The sequence below is a fragment of the Callospermophilus lateralis genome, chromosome X (assembly GCF_048772815.1).
Source record: "Callospermophilus lateralis isolate mCalLat2 chromosome X, mCalLat2.hap1, whole genome shotgun sequence".
Taxonomy (NCBI): Eukaryota; Metazoa; Chordata; class Mammalia; order Rodentia; family Sciuridae; genus Callospermophilus; species Callospermophilus lateralis.
In genome coordinates, this window is record NC_135325.1 from 38,215,951 (window position 1) to 38,235,253 (window position 19,303).

Consider the following 19,303-nt stretch of genomic DNA (forward strand, 5'->3'; position numbering starts at 1 on the left):
GTAAAGTTTTGGGCCTATTTTTTTCTTCTATTAGGTGCAAGGTCTCTGTTCCAGTGCCTATGTCTTTGATCCACTTTGAGTTGATTTTTGTGCAGGGTGAGAGAGAGAGGTTTAATTTCATTTTGCTACATATGGATTTCTAGTTTTGCCAGAACCATTTGTTGAATAGCCTATCTTTTCTCCAGTGAATGTTTTTGGCACCCTTGTCTAGTATGAGATAACCGTATTTATGTGGATTTGTCTCTGTGTCCTCTATTCTGAACCACTGGTTTACAAGTCTATTTTTGTGCCATTACTATGCCATTTTTGTTACTACAGCTCTGTAGTATAGTTTAAGGTCTGGTATTGTGATGCCTCCTGCTTCACTTTTCTTGCTAAGGATTGCTTTAGCTATTTTGGGTCTCTTGTTTTTCCAAATAAATTTCATGATTGCCTTTTCTATTTCTAGGAAGAATGTCAGTGGGATTTTAATAGGAATTGCATTAAATATGTATAACGCTTTTGGTAGTATGGCCATTTTGACAATATTAATTCTGCCTATTCAGGAGCATGGGAGATCCTTCCATCTTCTTAGGTTTTCTTCAATTACTTTCTTTAGTGTTCTGTAGTTTTCATTGTAGAGGTCTTTCACCTCCTTTGTTAGATTGATTCCCAGGGGTTTTTTTTCCTTTTTTTTTTTTTTTTTTTTGAGGCTATTGTGAATGGAGTAGTTTTCCTAATTTCTCTTTCACATTCATCACTGATGTACATAAATAAGTTTCACTTATGGGTGTTTATTTTATATCCTGCTACTTTGCTGAATTCATTTATTAGTTCTAGAAGTTTTCTGGTGGAATTTTTTGGATCTTCTAGATATAGAATCATGTCATCAGCAAATAGTGATAGTTTGAGTTCATCTTTAACTATTTGTATCCCTTTAATTTCTTTCTTTTGTCTAATTGCTCTGGCTAGAGTTTAAGGATGATGTTGAATAAAAGTGGTGAAAGAAGACATCCTTGTCTTGTTCCAGTTTTTAGCAGGAATGCTTTCAATTTGTCTCCATTTAGAATTATGCTGGCCTTGATTTACCATAGATAGCTTTTACAATATTGAGGTATGTTTCTACTATCCCTAGCTTTTCTAGTGTTTTGAACATGAAGGTGTGCTGAATTCTGTCAAATGCTTTTTCTGCATCTATTGAGATGATCATATGATTCTTGTTTTTAAGTCTATTAATATGATGAATTACATTATTGATTTCCGTATGTTGAACCAACCTTGCATCCCTGGGATGAATCCCACTTGCATACTTATATCCATTTCTAAGAAATACAACAGAGGAACCTGGTAAATGATACCATGAGGAAATTTTAGGACAAACACAGATTGTGGGATATTTTACAAGACAATTGCCCTGGTCCTTTCAAAAAGTCAATGTTTGCATAGGGATATACCTGAAGTAGAGTGCCTGCCTAGCATGCACAAGGCCCTGAGCACCAGACCCAGACACACAGACAGACACACACACACACAGACAGACACACACACACACGTCAATGTCTAGGGTTGGGGTTGTGGCTCAGTGGTAGAGCACCTGCCTAGCATGTGTGAGTCACTAGGTTCAATTCTCAGCACACATATAAATAAAATAAAGGTCCACTGACAACTAAAAAAATATTTTAAAAAGTCAATGTCTAAAAAGAAGAGTTGAGAGAACCATTCTAGAATGTAATCAAATACTATTTTGGGAAAACAATTAGGAAAGCTTGAATAAAAAACTGGATAACTGATGAAATGAGGAAATTAATTTTCTTAGTTGTGCTAATAGAATAGTAGTAATATAGGAGAATGATGATTTTAGGAAATGAATAATGAAGCACATAGGCATGAAGTATCATGAAGTCTGCAATTTATTTTCAAGTGGTTAAGCAAAACACATATATATTGCTGAGCATGGTGGCTCATGCCTATAATTCAAGCTACTCAGGAGGCCAAGGCAGGAGGATCACAAATTCCGGGACGACCTAGGCAATTTAGTGAGACTGTCTCAAAAATGAAAAAGGGCTGGGATATAGCTCAGTGGTAGAATGCCCCTGAATCTCCAGTACTACAAAACAAAGGGGAAAGATGGATGAATGAATGAACACGTATATATTTGCTGGTTTTCATAATAAAAACTTGCCAAGCATAGTGATCCATACCTCTAATCTCAGCTACGTGGGAGGCTAAGGCAGGAAGATCACAAGTTTGAGGCCAACCTGTCTCAAAATAAATTAAAAAAGAGTTGGGCATGGGGGTGGCACACGCCTGTAATCCCAGCAGCTCAGGAGGCTGAGGCAGGAGGATTGTGAGTTCAAAGGTAGCCTCAGCAACTTAGCGAGGCCCTAAGAAATTCAGTGAGACCCTGTCTCTAAATAGAATACAAAAAAGGGCTGGGGATGTGGATTAAATGCCCCTGAGTTCAATCCCTGGTACCAAAATAATAAAAAATAAAATAAATTTTAAAAAGGACTGGAGATGTAGCTCAGTGGTAAAGCACCGTTGGCTTCAATCCCCAGTAAAAAAAAAAAAAAAGAAGGAATTAAGATGTTTACATTGGGGTTAGAAGGTGAAGAGGTAGTTTAACTCCCATAAATTCTACCTCAAGATTCTCCACAAACATGTTATATGAATGAACTGAAGACATAATATCCAATACCACTCAACCTAACCATAAAAATGGTCCTTTCATGGAAGCAATATTAAGACCATGGGAAGGGTGGGGGTACAGCTCAGTGGCAGATTGCAAACTTGGCATGAGAGAAGCCCTAGGTTCAACCCTCAGCACTTAAAAAATAAGGCTTGGGCTCTCATCCAACAGATGTAGGCAAGGTTCTAATCTTAGTTTCACCCATTTTCTTTTCTTTTTCAGGATGGTGCTGGGTATCACCCAGGGCCTCATAAGTGCTAGGCAAGTACTGTACTAGTGTGCTATATACCTCAGCACAAGTTTCACTCTCTTTTAGCTGACATTCCATCCCCTCACCTTGGGGGAAAAAAAAACGAAAAACCATGACTCACAAGTTTTTTTAAAAAAATGACTGGCACATGGTTCTATGTTGAAGTGGCAGAAACATATGCTTTAAAATATAGCAGGCATGGGCTCTGATCCAAGCTGAGAACTATAGGAAATTTATTAAATCTCTGTGCCTCAGTCTCCCCATTAAATGATATCTCCCACCTAGGGTCACCATGACAATTTAAATGTAAAATGCCCTAGGGCTGGGGATGTAGCTCAGTGGTACAGCACTTACCTAGCACCATTTGCACACAAAATCCTAGGACTTAACTCAGAAGTTAGAGTGCTTGCCTAGCAATGGTGAGGGAGGCCCTGGGTTCAATCTCCAGCACCAAATTTGTTTTAAAATAAATGGAAAGAGCCCCAATAAAGTACTTGACACACAGTAGGTATTCAATAAATGACACATCTATCCTACCCAAGTCTGGACTCAGTTCAGCCTCCCTCATCACAGCAGGACTACCTGACACATCCAGGTGTCAATCTTTTAGGCACCAACTTCCAACCCTTTGGGCTTCTCCCATTATCTCTAGAGATGACAAGAACATCTCACAGTCAAAAGCCTCTACAAGCACTCAATATCATAAGCATGTCTATAACACATTATATGAGCTATATACTGATAAACTGTTTCAAGGAATTTTTTTTTTTCTGGTGCTGGGGATTGCAGCCAGGAGTGCTTTATCACTGAGCTACAACCCCAGCCCTTTTTATTTTGAGACAGGTTCTTGCTAAGTTGCTTAGAGCCTCATTAATTGCTGAGGTTGGTCTCAAACTTGTGATCCTCCTCCATCCAAGTCATTCTATCACATCTACCTGTCCCATTTCCTGCACAACATTTATGACAGTCAAAAGTTATCTTATTTCCTTCTTCTTTATCTTCTTTCCCCAGTACAAAAAAAAAAAAAAAAAAACTGTCAAGGCTGGCCTCAAAGTTGTGATCCTCTTGCCTCAGCCTTCCAAGTTGCTGGGATTAGGGGCATCTGCCACCACGACCAACCAACTCTAGGACATTTTTGACGGTCATATCTGAGGAGTGGGGGATGCTATCATCTAGTGGAGAGAAGCCATGGATGCTGTCAAACATCCTACAATGAACAGGACTATTCCCACAGCAAAGAATTATCTTGATGAAGTGCCAATGTTGAGAAACTTTGCTCTAAGCAGAGTCAAATCCAGGCAAGACTATTTCACAGAAAGGCTAGAAAATTATTCGCTACATTTCTGGGGTATACGAACACAGCAGGATTCCAAACGGACCACTTCTGGGGGTAGGTGAGAGGAATCCATGGGGTATCATTTAAAAATGAGGAGTTAAGATACCAAACAGAAGTCTTACCAGACCACTCTAAAGACACCACCCAAAGCATTCCAACATATTAACCTGTCCCATTTCCTGCACAACATTTATGCCAGTCTAAAGTTATCTTATTTCCTGATTCTTTACCTTCTTTCCCCTCTAGAATATAAGTTCTCTGAAAGCATGGACTTGGTTTATTCTCCACTATTTCCACAATTTGAACAACTTATAAACATTAAAACATTCAACAAATTTGATAAGCAAATAAGACCAGGCTTTTGGTGGTTTCCGGTAGGAAAGGGGGGAGTTCTACACAACAATTTCTGAGGTCGGGTTCGGGACTCCAAGCCCTCTGAAGACTCAGGCTCAGGGTTCAAAATTCAAAAGTGCCGCCTCAGGAGATGAGTAAAAAGGAAGGAATTGGAGCGTACCAATACGAAGCGGGAGGGGGCGCTAGGTTGAAGCATAAGTGTACTGTACGGGACCGCAGGACACCACAGAGCGAAATGCCGTCCCACATTTCACGGTGGGGTCAAACAGGGCTGGGAAGCTAGAACCAGACAGACCAGCAGGGAGCCGCGCAGCAGGAAGCCGACAGCTGGCAGCTGCCTCCGGACGCGCCTCTTTTGGCGGGAGGGGGCAGTGGGCGCGGAAACACACAGTTCGGCCTGAACCACTAGGACCGGAACGGGGGCCGCACAAAACTCGCGCAACTGACACCTGGGGAAGAGGCTAGAGTGAGAACACCTGAGCAGGGAGAGTCGAACTCCCCCCGCCAGGAGAGGCAAGGAACCTTTTAGGCTTCACAACGGTTCAGGTTACATAGGCTGGGTCGTACTACTTTGGCGTCGGATAGGGGGGTCCAGGCCGGGACGTGCGCAGGGCCGCAGCCGGGTTTATCTCACCAGAGCCATTGGGTCCAATGATGGCGGTGAACCTCTGAAATGGTCCGATAATCTGTCGACCCTTGTACGATTTAAAGTTCTCGATCTCAATCAGTTTCAGGAAACCCATGACGGCGGCGGCTCCAGCGGCGGTAGGAGAGGCCGCGCCGTAAGCCCGGGAACCGAGGTTACCCGCGCGGGAAACGCCGCAGTGCAGGCCGGGCGGAAGGTAAACCTCGCGAGAGTAAGCCCAGGCCAACGGGATATCCGGCTTCCTGCGCGAGTGGGAACTAGGGGCGGGAACTTCGGTCTGACGTGGAGGTTTGTTGATCCGTTGCCCAGGCTCCAGCTAGGATTTGGGCCCGCCCCTCTTTCTTGTTGCGTGGCAACCACAAACCGCTGCTGCTGCGGACTAAGTTGTAAAGAAGTTGGTGCCAGGAGGACTCAGAGCAGCTTTCGGGATCCGAGAAGGCAGGCAGGACCTGAAAACTACGCTTGCCGAGACAAGTCAGAAGTCACAGCAAGGTTATGCCCCCCAAGGGCAAGTGAAAGGTGGGAATTCTGCTGTGGCTTCATTTAGTCTAGAAAGCCTGAAGGCTTAGACAACGACAGGGTCAGGAATTGGAAGGACTCCGTGGAACAGAGGGCTGAACGGGAAGGAAGGAGCCAGTGAGAGGATTCATTGTTTAGGTGTGCTCAGATTTCGCTGATGGTGAGGTGAGATTGCAAAATAGATGTAGAGTTAAGGGGGACGGGGTTCATCAGGAGACAGGGATACAAACTGGGGAAGGCTGTGGCCTCAGATTTACCCATGTCCTTCTTTCCTGTTTCTCCAAGCGAGCTCAGAAACTGCCGCTGTTACCCAAGAGCAGACTTGGACCCAAATCCAACTAGGAGCTTCAAAATTGCGATTCTTTACTGAGAAATCCCTGAGGCCAGGGTCCCTAAGGCAGTGCTCTGCACCAGCATCCTTCTTCCCTTCATCCCTCTCCCCCATGCCATTTCCACTGCTGCATACCCTTCTGCCACCTTCCCTTTCTTTCCCTCTTCCTCTTTCCTCTTGGTTCTCTTTTACCTCCCCACTCCCTTGTTACTTTTCTTCCTTTTCCTCCTCTGCACCCCTGACACTCTCCACTCAGCTTCCCCACCTTTTCAATCCCTCGTCACCAACTTTTCATCCCTCTATAATCTGTCACCTTATACCTATTCATTACTGAGGTCATGGCCTTAGCAATACAAGAAGCTTAAAATGCCTACTGAATCTTCCTGGTCAGTGACCTTACATTATGGTGGCAGATGGAACTGGTAGGCTGGGGTTGGTGCCATTCTCAGATGTGGAAAGGATCTGGTGATTGCTGTAGCCATTCCTGTAACTATTTTTTAAATTATGTCTGAAGGCTGGGAAGAGTCCTAAAGACAAGACTCTTCCTCAGGACAAGTCCAGAAAAGTGAGAAAGTGGTTGATACAATCAAGTAGGAGACCCATAAATGAAGTTCACTTGGAAGAAAAAGTCCCAATCAGACAGAGGGGATAAGATGAACAAGGACAGCTATTTCATATTATTCACAGAGAAGGAGAGAATTATGTTCCTTCTTTTTTCTTTTTTTCAGTGCTGGGGATCAAACCCTGGGTTAAAACAAGTGAGAAAGGTAAAACTTTAGAAATTTTAGAAGAACATATAGAAAAATACCTTTATGATCTCTGGATAGGAAGGAATTTTAAAAAATAATAACCACTAAGTTCAAAGGATAAAAAAAGGGTAAATGTGACTACATTCACATTCACTAATATTCACCATAAAGAAGTGAAAGGATGGATAAGTACACAGAGAAAGCCTCTAAAATATTGATAACATTTTCTGAGTTCCGTGGAAGTGTTCATTTTGTTATTGGTGGTGCACAGCTGTATTCCAAGCGGCTTGGGAGGCTGAGACAGGAGGATCGTGAGTTCAAAGCCAGCCTCAGCAAAGTCGAGGTGCAAAGCAACTCAGTGTGACCCTGTCTCTAAATTAAAATTTAAAAAATACAAAATAGGGCTGGGGATGTGGCTCAGTGGCCGAGTGCCCCTGAGTTCAATCCCTGGTACCCCCCCCCAAAAAAAATTACTTTAATAAGCAAATTAAAAAAACACAAATTTGGAGATATTTACCACATTTATTTATTTATTTATTTGCTTGTTGTTTATTTATTTCTGCAGTGCCAGGGATTGAATTCAAGGGCACTCTACCACTGAATCTACATCCCTAGCCCTTTTTTATTTATTTTGAGACAGGTTCTCACTCAACTGCCATGGCTGGCCTAGAACTTGTGATCCTCCTGCCTCAGCCTCCTGAGTCAGTAGGATTATAGGCATATGCCACCACACCCAGCTGACAAACCTGATTTTGTTTTGGGCGGGGAGGTTGCAGCCCTATTTTGTACTTTATTAGAGACAGGATCTCACTCAATTGCTTAACACCTTGCTAAATTGCTGAGGCTGGCTTTGAACTCCTGATCCTTTGCCTCCACCTCCCAAGCTGCTGGGATTATAGGCTTGTGCCACCACACTGGCCTGATTTTTTAAAAACAATGACTGTGGAAAAAAAGTAAACAAAAATATGGTGCCTATAAATGACAATAAAGTACTGTATATTTCAAAAAGATAGAAGAAAGGGTTTTAAATGTTTTCACCATAAGAAATGATAAACGTTTAAGAAGATAGCTATGTTTACTCTGATTCGAACATGAGATAATGTATATGTATATTAAAACATCACATGATACCCCCAAAATATGTATAATCTTTATATTTTTATGTATCATTTAAAAATAAATTCTAAAAATGCAAAAATTAAATGAACAAAAGATATGAATTGGCACTTCACAGAGAAGCAAAGATGGTTAAACACATGAAAAGATATGAAACCACATTAGCAATAAATAAAATTTCAATTAAAGTCAGTAATTATAGTTTTATACCCACAAACTAAAAGAAATTAAGTCTGCAATACCAAGTGTTGGTTAGGATGTACACTGACTGGAGTTTTTGTACATTACTGTCAAAGTGTAAAGTGGTATAATCTCCTTGGGAATTAACTTAGTATTATCCTATGAAGTTAAATATGCATACATTCTACAACCTAGCACTTTCTTTCCCCTCTCTCTCTCTCTCTCTCTCTCTCTCATATACATGCACACACACACACACGTACGCACGAGAAACTTTCCCACCTGCACATATGAAATCTCTCAATCTCTAAGTTCCTCTGTCTTTTTCTCTTGCAATTAAAAAAAAAATCCTTAACTGAGTTGTTTGTCTTGCAGGGTCCTAGTTTCTTGAACCCACTTCAATTGGGCTTTCATCCCTATACTCAACCAAAGATGCTCTTGTCAAGGTCATCAGCAACCTTCATGTTACTACATCAGTCAAATCTCAGTCCTCATTTTACTTAATCCATCATCAATTGATCACTCTTCTCCAAAAGCATTTTCTTTACTTGGCTTTAGGAAGACCACATCTCCTAGTTTATCTCCCCATCTCACTGGCTACTCCTGACCTTGTCTCCTCTGGGGCATTCTTATCCATCTACACTTACTCCCTAGAGATTTCATATAGTCTCATAGCTTTTCATTTCTTTGTGTTAAGGGCTGGGAATGCAGTTCAGTGCTAGAACATTTGCCCTAGCATGCTCAAGACTCTGGGTTTGATCCCTAGCACGGCAAACAAGCAAACAAAAAACCCCATATTTCTTTGTATCATTCAGGATAGGCTACATTATACTGAGGTTACAGATAACCCCCAAATATCAGCAGCTTATAAAAGCAAAAGCTTAGCTGGGTGCAGTGGCACACATCCAGCAACTTGGGAGACTGAGGCAGGAGGATCACAAGTTCAAAGCTAGCCTGGACAACTTAGCAAGACCCTGTCTCAGAATAAACTAAAGAGGACTGAGGATGTAGTTCAATGGTAGAGGTGCCTCTGGGTTCAATCCAAATACAAATAGAATAAAAACAAAAGCTTATATCTCACTTAAGTTTCTTATTCATTGTGGACTGGCTGCATCTCTGCTCTGTGTCATCATTCCAAGACTTCATCATTACAGGACCCAGGCTGAAGAATTACCTGCATGGGCAATTCCCTCACCTCCTTCAAATATTTGCTCACATGTTACTTTTTCAACTATGCTTCTCCTGACTTCCATATTTAAAAATTGCAACACTCTCTCATTTCCTTGACACCTCCAATTCCCCATATCCTGCTCTATTTCCATATTGCTTATCATCTTCTTACAAATTATTTAATGTACATTTTATGTTTTACTTTTTATTGTCTGTCTAGAAAGTAACCTCCACAATGACAGATTTTTGTCAGTTTTATTCCTCCATGTCTCCCAAATGCTTAAGAGCATCTGGCCACTAGTAGACGCTCTATGAATATTTATTAAATGATAGGATAAATGCCAAGTAGAAAAAGCAAGATTCAGAATATATACAGCCTGATATTTTATAAAGGTCAAAACCAATAAAACTTGTAAAAACGTTTTTCAGAGATTCATACACATACAATGTATATTAATAAATATTAGGAGGAAATGATAATAGATTTTGGATATTATATAGGGTACTGTTGGAGTAAGAAAAAGAAGAAACATAGGACACTTCGATGGTATTGATAGTGTTCTATTTCTTAAGGTAGGAGTTGGTGTCTTTATTTTGTCATACTTGCAATCTTACATCAGGATTATATATAGTTTCCTGTATATATCAACTACTTCACAGTTACAAAATGATTGTTTAAAAAAGACCCATGTAGCATTGTTTTAAAAAGACCTCAATAGGAGTTGAGAAAAGATGCTCCACACAAAGGAACACCACATTCAAAGGCCCAGAGGTGGGAACAGTTATTTTGAAATACTTGATGGGAAGCCAGTGTGCCTGGAGCATGGGTTATGAGACCAACTGTAGAGGTGTGGAGGGATTGGATCTTGAAAGCCTATGGTAAGGAATTTGGATCTGATTCTCAGTGCAGTGGGAAGCCTATGGAGAATTTTAAGCAGGTGAGAAACATCATCAGATTTATGTTTGTAAGAGTTTTTTTTTTTTTTTTTTTTTTTTTTTACTGTGGCTTTGGCTCACATATCAAAAGTGGGTTTCCCAAAATGTGAAGGGACACAGATGAATTTAAGACCTTGAACTTTCATTTCACTAGAAAACAAGTAATAAAATAAAAACAAAAGAGGAAATTTATTTCAGTAAAGAAAACGTCTGGTTGCTGTGTGATGAGTAGGCTATAGGAAACAATAGAGGAAACTGGAAGACCAATCTGGAGACCTCTGCAGTCATTAGGAAGGTGACAATTGTGGCTTTGACTAGGGCTATTTTGAAAGAAGAGGGAGTGAGGGAAAGGAGGAGTTAAAGGATGTCCCCTGAGTTTTGGGCCTGAGCAACTTGGTGAATAGTGGTACCACTTACTGAAATGAGGAAAACTGAATATGAGAAAGGGTGAGATGTGTCAATGCCTTTGAGGCTTAGAAAGGTGAACAGGGTTCAGATCATGAAGAGCCTTATAAATCTGGCAAAGGGGGTCGGACCTTATTTTGTGAGCACAGGGGAGCCATTAGCTTTAAAGCTATTTTCAAAGGTTTTTAAGCTGAAGAGTACCATGGTCATATTTGCTCTCAGAAAGATCACTCTGGTGGCCAGGGCAGAGAGGATAACATGGAACAAGGGAGGCCAGTGAGGAGACTCCTGGGAATATCACCTGATATCAGACTCTGAGGCCTGAATTAGGGCGGTGACAGCAGAGACGAAGACATAGATATGAAACATGTCAGAAAGTAAAATCAGAAGGAATCAATAACTGGTGAGATACTATAGGGATAAAGGAAAGGAGGTGGGATGTAGTCAAGGACTGTGGTCAGCACTGATGGGCCATTCCACTTCCCCTTCACTCCAGATGTATAAGCTAGGCCTGCCAGCAGATCCCAAGGAGGTGGCAGCCATTGAAGCTAGAAGAAATCGAGAAAAAGAACGACAAAGCCGATTCTTCAATGTGCGGAACCGAGTCATGGGGGTGAGTAGGCAGTGGGAGTAATTTCACAGAACTGGGGCTATCTCACATGACTGGAAAGGAACACAGCAGTGCCCATTATAGTCCTTTCCCTGACTCAAGCAGGCCCTAGGGCTAGAAAGGAAGGAGGAAGGGGTGGTATCCACTCCCATAGGCCCAAAAGGGGATTGGGAAGGTTGGGTGGTACAGGAGGTGACAGTTGGCTCTTTTCTGGTCAGCTCTGGGCCATGTGGTCTGGTTCTTGAGAGGCAGGCCATGTGAATCCAAAAAAGAGCTAAAGTGTATTTGGTATTATGTAAGCATAAGCCATTTTGGCAAAGTAAGTAATATACTGCTAACCAGACTGAGGGTGAGAGACTGAAGGGATACTTAGTCTCTACTGATCTGTATTCCCTTTTGTACTACTTTAAATGTTTCCAATGAATTATAACCAAAATAAAGAGAAAATATTGATTGTTTAAGAAATAAAAAAGAATTGCTAGGTGGATAGAAAGAGGAAATGCAGCATGGTGTTCTGGAAAAGACACCTTAACTGTTTGAGGCCAGGTCTGCTGTTTGTTAGAGGTGTGGCTTTGGATAAGTCACCTTATTTTCTCTGAGCTCCAGTCTCCTTTTCAGTTAAATAAAGGAAGCACTGAGGTGGCAGCTCTGATAATTAGAGCATGGTGCCTGGCACAAGTAAGTAGTTGGCTATGTTTGAGTTGTTAGACGGAGATCCAGGTGACAAGCATTTCCTCACAGGGACTGCTCTGTTGAAAGCACTATCGGGCAGTGATGATACAAAGATAACTAAAGCCCAGTCTCTCTCATGAAAGAGCTCACAGTCTAGTAGAGGATATAACTGAAGCAAACTTCAATGTAATGTAGACAATGGATCCTAGATTATGGGAGTAGAACCTTCCCGAAGGATCAGAGAAACAAAGATTGAGCTGGTCTTGAAGTGTGAATTGGAGTTTGGGTAGAGGGGAGGAAGGTGTTCTAAGTAAAGGAAGCAGACCAAAGGCTATAGATTGAAAACTGTCTAAGATGTGCAGGGAACTGGAAGCACAGCTCCCAAGGCTAGTGAGAGGGGAGACAGGGGAAAAGGGTGCAAAGAGATGAGGCTGGAGAAGGAGGCAAAGGCTAAACCATGGAAGCACTTAAGAGCCATGCTTATGGGTTGGAACTTTATACAGTAAGTCCTGAGAAGCTACAGGAGGATTTTTAAGTGGGTAAGTTCTAAGCAGTTTGTTAGAGCACTCAAGGACCCTACTGGGCCTCTGCCCTGATTTATCCCTTTCTTTGGGATCCAGGTGGATGTTGAAGCCCTCAACAACCAGGTAGAGGAGAAAAAGCTTCGGGAGGCAACTGAGCAGGGCAAGGATGCAGCTTACGGTAAATGTCTAAGGCCACAGGTCAAACCAAGAGCCTGAGTAGGCTCAGGTAGGGCAGTTCTTCCTGTGTGGAGGGCCTGAGGTCCTAGGGTGGTGAAACAAACCAGATGGCCTTTGGGAGCAGAGGCATGCTAACTGGACCTCCTGTGGTGCCTTCCCATGTCCCTGCCTATCACCCCCAGCTACTAAGCAGGTGCAGTATGATCTGGTAGCCCAGATGCTAGAGAAGGAAGAGGCAGAACGGGCACGTCGACTGGCCAAGAAAATCCAGGATTTTCGGGAGCAGAAGCAACAGCTCAAGAACAGGCGTGAATTTGACCCTTGGGATCCAGACCGACTCCAGAGGGAATTTCCAGTCTATCTCAATGACAGTGATCCCTTCTATGGCCCGGCCAGCATGCAGTGCTTCTTTGGGGAGGACCTGGACAGGACCACATACCTGAGAATGCAGCAGGAGCAGTTCAGGTACAGCCTGGAGAGGCAGCTGCAGGAACAACAGCAAGCCAGGGTTGATGAGAAATGCGCAGGTAAGCAGCCAGGCCCTCTGGACTCAAGGTCTAGCAGGCAGCTCTCCTGAGCTAGGTACTACACCCAGGAGGCTAGAACTCTGTGGGGAGGTCATTACCCATTACCCATATAACTGATGCTAAAAGTTTAGGCTGTGTAGGCACCAACTTCCCTGACTTCCTTCAGTAACGGACAGTGTAGCTGTTGTTCATGATTAGCCTGGCATTCCATTACCTGGGGACAGCATAGTATACACACGCACCAAACAGCTCTGCTCTGCCTAGCTAGTTTGGGAAATGAATGTTCCTTTCTGTGCTTCAATTTTAATTAATTTTTTGTATTTATTTTTTAGTTGTAGTTGAACACAATATCTTTATTTATTTATTTATTTGTTTATTTTTATGTGGTGCTGAGGATTAAACCCATGGCCTCACACGTGCAAGGCGAGCACTCTACTGCTGAGCCACAACCCTAGCCCTAATTAAGTTTTAAATTTATTTATTTTGGTACTGGGGATTGAACCCAGAGGTGCTTTACCACTGAGCTACATCCCCAGTCCTTTTTATTTTTTAAGACAGGATCTTGCTAAATGGCTTAAGGCCTTGCTAAATTGCTGAGGCAGGCCTTTAACTCACTATCCTCCTGTCTCTGCCTCACAAGTTACTGGGATTTATGAGCATGCACTACCAAACCCAGTTTAATTAATTTTAATTAATTGTTAAATTATTATTTTTTAGTGCTGAGGGTTAAACCCAGGGTTTCATGTATATGTGCTTAGTTCTACCACTGAGCAAAACCTCCAACAAGTTTCTTCATCTTTAAAATGGGGATAAATGAGGCCTGGTGGTGCCTGCCTGTAATCCCAATTTCTAAGTAGGCTGAGGCAGAAGGATCACAAGTTTGAATCCACCCTAGGCACAACTTAGTGACACGCTATCTCAAAATAAAATATAAAAAGGGCTGGGAATGTAGCTCAGTGGCAAAATGCCCCTGGGTTCAATCCCTAGTACTACAAGATAAGTAAATTAATTAAATGGGGATAATAATCCAAATCACATAGACTAGCTACTATTATTATATTCTCTATGGCCACATCCTTCTCTTCCATCAGAGGAAGCCCTTCAAGAGCAAGGACTATGTCTTATGTATTTGTATTGCTTACCTTTCAAATCATCAGTTTCTGACAGTTCCTAGAAACAAGATCATCGTGTGGCTGGAGTGGAAAAGAATGTCAGTGCTGTGCCCTTTGCTTGTGCTGTGCCCTCAGCGTAGAGCACCATTTGCTCTTTTTGCCTGTGTACAAGGACACCTCCTCCTGGAAGCCTTCCTGCTACCTACCACCCAGAGCCTTCACACTTTGTGTGTGCTAAGCATGTCCTCTACCACTTTTAGCCTCCAAGCCTTTGTTATGCCTTGTATACATCTCTGCTATTGTCCTTACCAGATTGTGGTCTGATAATCTGTTTGATCTGTGTCCCCCACTAGATGGGGGGGGGGCAGGATCTAATTCTGTGGTATGCTTAGAATCTAACACATGGATCTTATAGTGAGGCTTGGAGGTGAAATGGTATACCCAAGACTACACATTTCAGAGGTGGCAGAGCTGCACTTTGACCCAGGTTGCTGCACTTTGGCTATCCCTAGCCCCAAAGAGTAACCCCTTCCACATCTCTACAACTTGGACACTAATTCCCTCCCAAGTATACATATACCTACATAAAATTTGTTGACTAAATGGCTGAATGAATGAACCAGGAATGGAGGAAGTTGTATTTCTCCATGTAGATATGCTCAATGACCAGCTGCACTTAGCCATGGACATGCGGGCCGCCCACCTGGCCAGGCTAGAGGAGTCCTGTCGCATGGCCATGATGTTTGCCATGGCCAATGCCAACAAAGCCCAGGTATGGCTTGACCCCATCAGTGCACCTGGTCCTCCCAACCCCCTGAACAAAATCCTGGGGAACCTTAGCCACACCCTTCCCCTCATATCCTTTCTCAAATCAGTTCCAGAATTGTCATCAGCCTGAGGACACCCCCTCCATCTAAGGTGCTTCTTAGAATACAAGTCACCTCTCCCTACCTCCAAACACAAAATGATTTAAGAACAGAATATTGCCCTCTAATCCTGAGTGCAGAGAAGTTCCCTGTCCATTTCACTGCCTATCCTTAGGATAATTAAAATCATGTAGTGTCTTTTCTTTCTCTCCGAGATGGAGAAATAGGGCCACATTTCTCCCACCCTTGCAACTGAGAGTTCTCTGAGGTTGGGCACCCAAATACTTATATTTGCCCACCAGGCAGCTGAGCTGGCTGAGCGGCAGCGCCTTGAGCATCAGCGCCAACAGGAGGCCAACCTCATGGAGATTCAGAACCAGGTCACCAGTGACTTTCTAACTGAGAACCCCCGAGTTGCCCAGAATTCCATGGCTCCCCACCGGGTTCTGCCCTATTGCTGGAAGGGCATGACTCCAGAGCAGCGAGCCGCCATCAGGAAAGTCCAGGAAGCACAGTGCCATGAGAAGGAGGCACAGCACCAGGCTGAGCAAGCATTGGATACTGAATGGGAAAGCCAAACCATGCACCTGGCCCAGGCAGCGGAAGAGCTAGAAGAGCAGGAGAGGGAATTGTGTGCAGAATTTCGGAGGGGGCTGGGTTCTTTCAACCAGCAGTTGGCTAAGGAGCAAAAAGCCCAGTGAGTTCTAGGGAGTGGCAGTGGGGATGAATACCATGGGAGGGTAGGGAAGGATGGTGAGGACCAGGGAGAGAGGGAAAACATCAAGTGAGGCCTCTGGACTTTTTTTTTTTTTTACAGGCAAAATTATCTGAATTCAATAATCTACACCAATCAACCTACAGCCCAGTATCACCTACAGTTCAACACTAGCAGCCGCTGAGGTCAAGATGGTCATCTCTCTCTTCTCTCCTATCAAGCTTACAGATGCAAATGCTACATACCCCCACCTCTTACCTCTAATCCATTCCCCAATGAGAGAGAGCTATGACAATATCCCCACCTTCTACCCTAAGTAATAAAGTTATTCACTAAATTCAAGGCCATGTATTGTTGTAACAGGATATACAAAAATGTGAGGTGTACTGCCTTTCCTGTCCTACCTTGGGACTCTATATATCCAACCCTGTCAAAGCCTTTACCTTTCTTCCCCATGCCAGTTCCCCCAGCACAAAGCACTGCCCACAAAGTAAGAAAATAGTTTATTAGGCACAGAGGATGACTGGTAGACAAAGTTAGTAGTACCCCAGGAGGAGGTGGGGCACAGGAGCCTTTGTTTTCCCAGACTTCTCCCTTCAAGGCTGCATGCGGATGGCCCCATCCAGCCGGATGACCTCTCCATTGAGGAATGGGTTCTCTATTATGGTCTGTACCAGATGAGCATACTCAGCAGGGTCACCCAGTCGGCTGGGGAAGGGCACTTGGCTGGCCAGGAAGTTGCGTACCTTCTCTGGAAGGCTGGTCAGCAGTGGGGTGCCAAATAGGCCTAGACAAGATAGTCAGAGTCAGAGACCTACCCTTGTTTTCATATTTACTCAGTTCTTCTTCACCTTAGGCCTACTTCTTGTGCCTCTCTAGGGCCTAGAGATGGAAGGCTACTATTACTTAGATAGTGGATACCTGCCCCTCACAAGTGCCCATGGATCCCATCCAATCCCAGGTATGGCAGGAAGAGAGAATATGTCTACCTGGAGCAATGGTCATCACCCGGATGCCTATTGGAGCCAGATCCCGAGCAATGGGCAATGTCATGCCCACTATGCCCCCTTTGGACGCAGAATATGCAGCTTGTCCCACCTGGAAAAAAGAGTAGAGGTCAAGGGTGAGAGAGCCCAACAAGTCAAGAGGAGGCACAAACTTTGCCCCTGATCACATACCTGGCCCTCAAAGGCAGCCACACTGGCAGTGTTGATAATAACCCCACGTTGGCCTCCCTGGTCTGGTTCATTCTGGCTCATCTCACCAGCAACCAGACGGATCACATTGAAGGTACCCATAAGATTCACCTGGAAAATGAGCAGAGACATGGTGTAGGACCTCAGGCAGAGGCAACCATTTGATCACTAACAACTTTGGGGATAACTACTCCCAGAGAGTTCATTCCCACTCCTGGAGAACCTCCAAGGTCTTACATTGATAACTCGCTGGAAATCCTCCAAGGTATGGGCCTGGTTCTTCTTTAAGTTGTATGTCTTAATGGCCACTGCAATACCTGCACAATTCACAGCCACATCCACCCGGCCAAACTTCTCCTTTGCTAGAGTCAGGGCCAATTGCACATCCTTCTCAGAGGTCACCTTCAAAGAGAGACACATAGAAAAGGTATTCATTTGCCAGCACATCATCTCACTACTAAACCTGGGGGAGGAGGCCCAGTCCTTGGGTGGGAACAGAATTGTGTGAGCAAAAGACAGATGAAGAGGGGCTGGGATTGTGGCTCAGTGATAGAGTGATTTCCTAGCATGTGTGAGGCACTGGGTTCAATTCTCAGCACTGCATATAAATAAATTAAAAAAATAAAGGTCCATTGACAACTAACAATTATTTTTAAAAAAGATGAAGAGAAAGGGTTGTGGTGAAACATGAGGAGAGTGGAGTGAAGGTGTATATGTCAGGTATTATAAAGCAGTGTTGCAAAATACTTTTCAAACTTATACCATCTTTTGATAAATTCACATATCCCTGGTGATTCTCGATTGCTATGGAGCAAAGAATTAATACAACCCTGTTTTGAAAACTTTTGATAGGAACATAAATGAGCTTTTTTTGTATCCCCACCTACTAAGAAGATTTCATGAAAATAGTTTTTCAACTTTGTAAATGTAAAACCATTAAGGTACAACATGCATTTTCAAATTATGCAATCCTCCCTTCAAGCAATTCTGATAAGCCCAATTTCTGAGACTGTGGTGTAGTTTTGGGGTCCTTACTGTAGGTCGTGCTTGAAGGCTTAGGCCAAAAGGGACAAGTTGTTATCCCACAGGTAACAACTTTATGGGAGGGACCCCCATGTGTTCCCAGGTAGGTGGTAGTGGTCTCAAGGACACCCTGGGAAAGTTGAAACCACTCACATCAGTTGGGGCGAACACGCAGCTGTTTCCTAACTTCTTGGCCTGGGCCTCACCACCTGAGTTGGGCAGGTCCAGAAGCACAGCAGTAGCCCCTTGAGTCACCAGTCGCTCCGCGGTAGCCAGACCAAGACCCGAGGCTCCTCCAGTTATTACCGCGACTAAGCCCTGAAAAGGGACACCGTTAGCAACTACCCTCTCTATCCTTTCACACGCGGGTTCTACAGGCTTCTGAGGGGAAGTGGGTGGGGGCGGGAGGTGGCCCAGGTGTGCTTCCTCTTCTCACTGATGAGATCGTGAGGGAGGGCAGGGGGGCGAGGGGTTTCATTCCCCAAATAGTTCAGTGACCCCCACATATTACATATGCAGCGGACTTTCCCTTTACTGAGCCCAACCGCCACCGCAATACCCCGCCCACATAAGCATGGCCCTTTTTTCCTAGTTCCTGGCCATGCCGTCTCAGCCTGCAAAGCGAGGCAAAGAGTGGTCTACCTTCACGGTCCGACACGCCGCAGCCATCTTGCGTCCGCTTCACCACTGGAGGCTTGTCCCTTTAGCACAGGCGCTCGCTGATTGGCTGAGGTGGAGGTGGTGCCTGCGGGGTGGAACGACCGCCGCGGAGGACGTAGGGGCGTACCCTGTCTCTCCCCTGAGAGAGTCCTAGTGTGATGTTTGTGGAGACTTATCTCCCCAGGAAATAGAACCCCAAAGCAGCAGCTCATTCCTTTTGTCCTGCTCTCTAGCTGGCCATTTGGCAGGTGGCCAGCTTCCTGGGGGAGATGAAGGGTGGAGATTGAAAGGGAGTCCCCTTCTCGGAAAAACTGTTCACGTATAAAGAAATTTGAGATCCCCAGGCACTGGGGATACTCGAATAATAAAAGGTTTATGCCTTCTAAGAGGGCACAATCCAGCTGGAGAAAGATAATTATTAAGTACAGTTGGAGAGGTGGGCGCAGTGGTGCAAGATGGCAATTCCAGCAGCTCCAGAGGCTGAGGCAGGAAGATTGTGAGTTCAAAGCCAGCCTCAGCAATTTAGGGAGCTCCTAAGCAACTCAGCAGGACCCTGCCTCT

The 19,303-nt window shown here is 43.9% G+C and overlaps 3 protein-coding genes across 11 annotated transcripts in view; 1 reads left to right on the forward strand and 2 right to left on the reverse strand.

Moving 5' to 3' along the window:
* Positions 1-5,449, reverse strand: part of Smc1a (structural maintenance of chromosomes 1A) — a 52,166-nt gene extending 46,717 nt beyond the window's left edge. For all 4 annotated transcript variants that reach the window (XR_013154652.1, XM_077107033.1, XM_077107032.1 and 1 more), the window contains exon 1: positions 5,243-5,449. Coding sequence is in view for 3 of the 4 variants with exons in the window: in XM_077107033.1 (XP_076963148.1) it covers positions 5,243-5,351 (109 nt within the window). In the remaining variant the exon portion in view is untranslated. The remainder of the gene's footprint in view (positions 1-5,242) is intronic.
* Ribc1 (RIB43A domain with coiled-coils 1) lies at positions 5,357-16,169 on the forward strand. 6 transcript variants are annotated; one of them, XM_077107036.1, is made up of 9 exons: positions 5,357-5,450; positions 5,564-5,773; positions 6,833-6,871; positions 11,157-11,273; positions 12,563-12,644; positions 12,826-13,170; positions 14,936-15,054; positions 15,451-15,845; positions 15,966-16,169. In XM_077107036.1, the coding sequence occupies exons 4-9, from the start codon at positions 11,157-11,159 to the stop codon at positions 16,045-16,047; spliced, it is 1,140 nt and encodes a 379-aa protein (XP_076963151.1). In that variant the 5' UTR covers positions 5,357-5,450; positions 5,564-5,773; positions 6,833-6,871; the 3' UTR covers positions 16,048-16,169. The 6 variants fall into 6 exon arrangements, with proteins under 6 accessions (XP_076963151.1, XP_076963150.1, XP_076963152.1 ...); XM_077107035.1 differs by lacking the exon at positions 6,833-6,871; XM_077107037.1 differs by lacking the exons at positions 5,357-5,450; positions 5,564-5,773; positions 6,833-6,871 and adding an exon at positions 10,970-11,063.
* A 182-nt stretch (positions 16,170-16,351) lies between these two features.
* Positions 16,352-18,824, reverse strand: Hsd17b10 (hydroxysteroid 17-beta dehydrogenase 10). Its single transcript, XM_077107004.1, has 6 exons — positions 18,725-18,824; positions 18,236-18,400; positions 17,297-17,461; positions 17,042-17,170; positions 16,853-16,961; positions 16,352-16,650 (listed from the first exon to the last, which is right to left on the reverse strand). The coding sequence occupies exons 1-6, from the start codon at positions 18,749-18,751 to the stop codon at positions 16,460-16,462; spliced, it is 786 nt and encodes a 261-aa protein (XP_076963119.1). The 5' UTR covers positions 18,752-18,824; the 3' UTR covers positions 16,352-16,459.
* Positions 18,825-19,303: the final 479 nt, after the last annotated feature.

Coding starts and splice junctions, on each gene's coding strand:
- Ribc1 (XM_077107034.1), top strand. CDS start 11,127: ATGGGCCATTCCACTTCCCCTTCACTCCAGATGTATAAGCTAGGCCTG. Junction 15,055..15,450: donor CCAATGCCAACAAAGCCCAG/GTATGGCTTGAC, acceptor TTTGCCCACCAG/GCAGCTGAGCTGGCTGAGCG. Junction 15,846..15,965: donor GCTAAGGAGCAAAAAGCCCA/GTGAGTTCTAGG, acceptor TTTTTTTTACAG/GCAAAATTATCTGAATTCAA.
- Hsd17b10 (XM_077107004.1), bottom strand. CDS start 18,751: ATGGCTGCGGCGTGTCGGACCGTGAAG. Junction 18,401..18,724: donor CGGCGTGTCGGACCGTGAAG/GTAGACCACTCT, acceptor GTCCCTTTTCAG/GGCTTAGTCGCGGTAATAAC. Junction 17,171..17,296: donor ATTTCCAGCGAGTTATCAAT/GTAAGACCTTGG, acceptor CTCATTTTCCAG/GTGAATCTTATGGGTACCTT.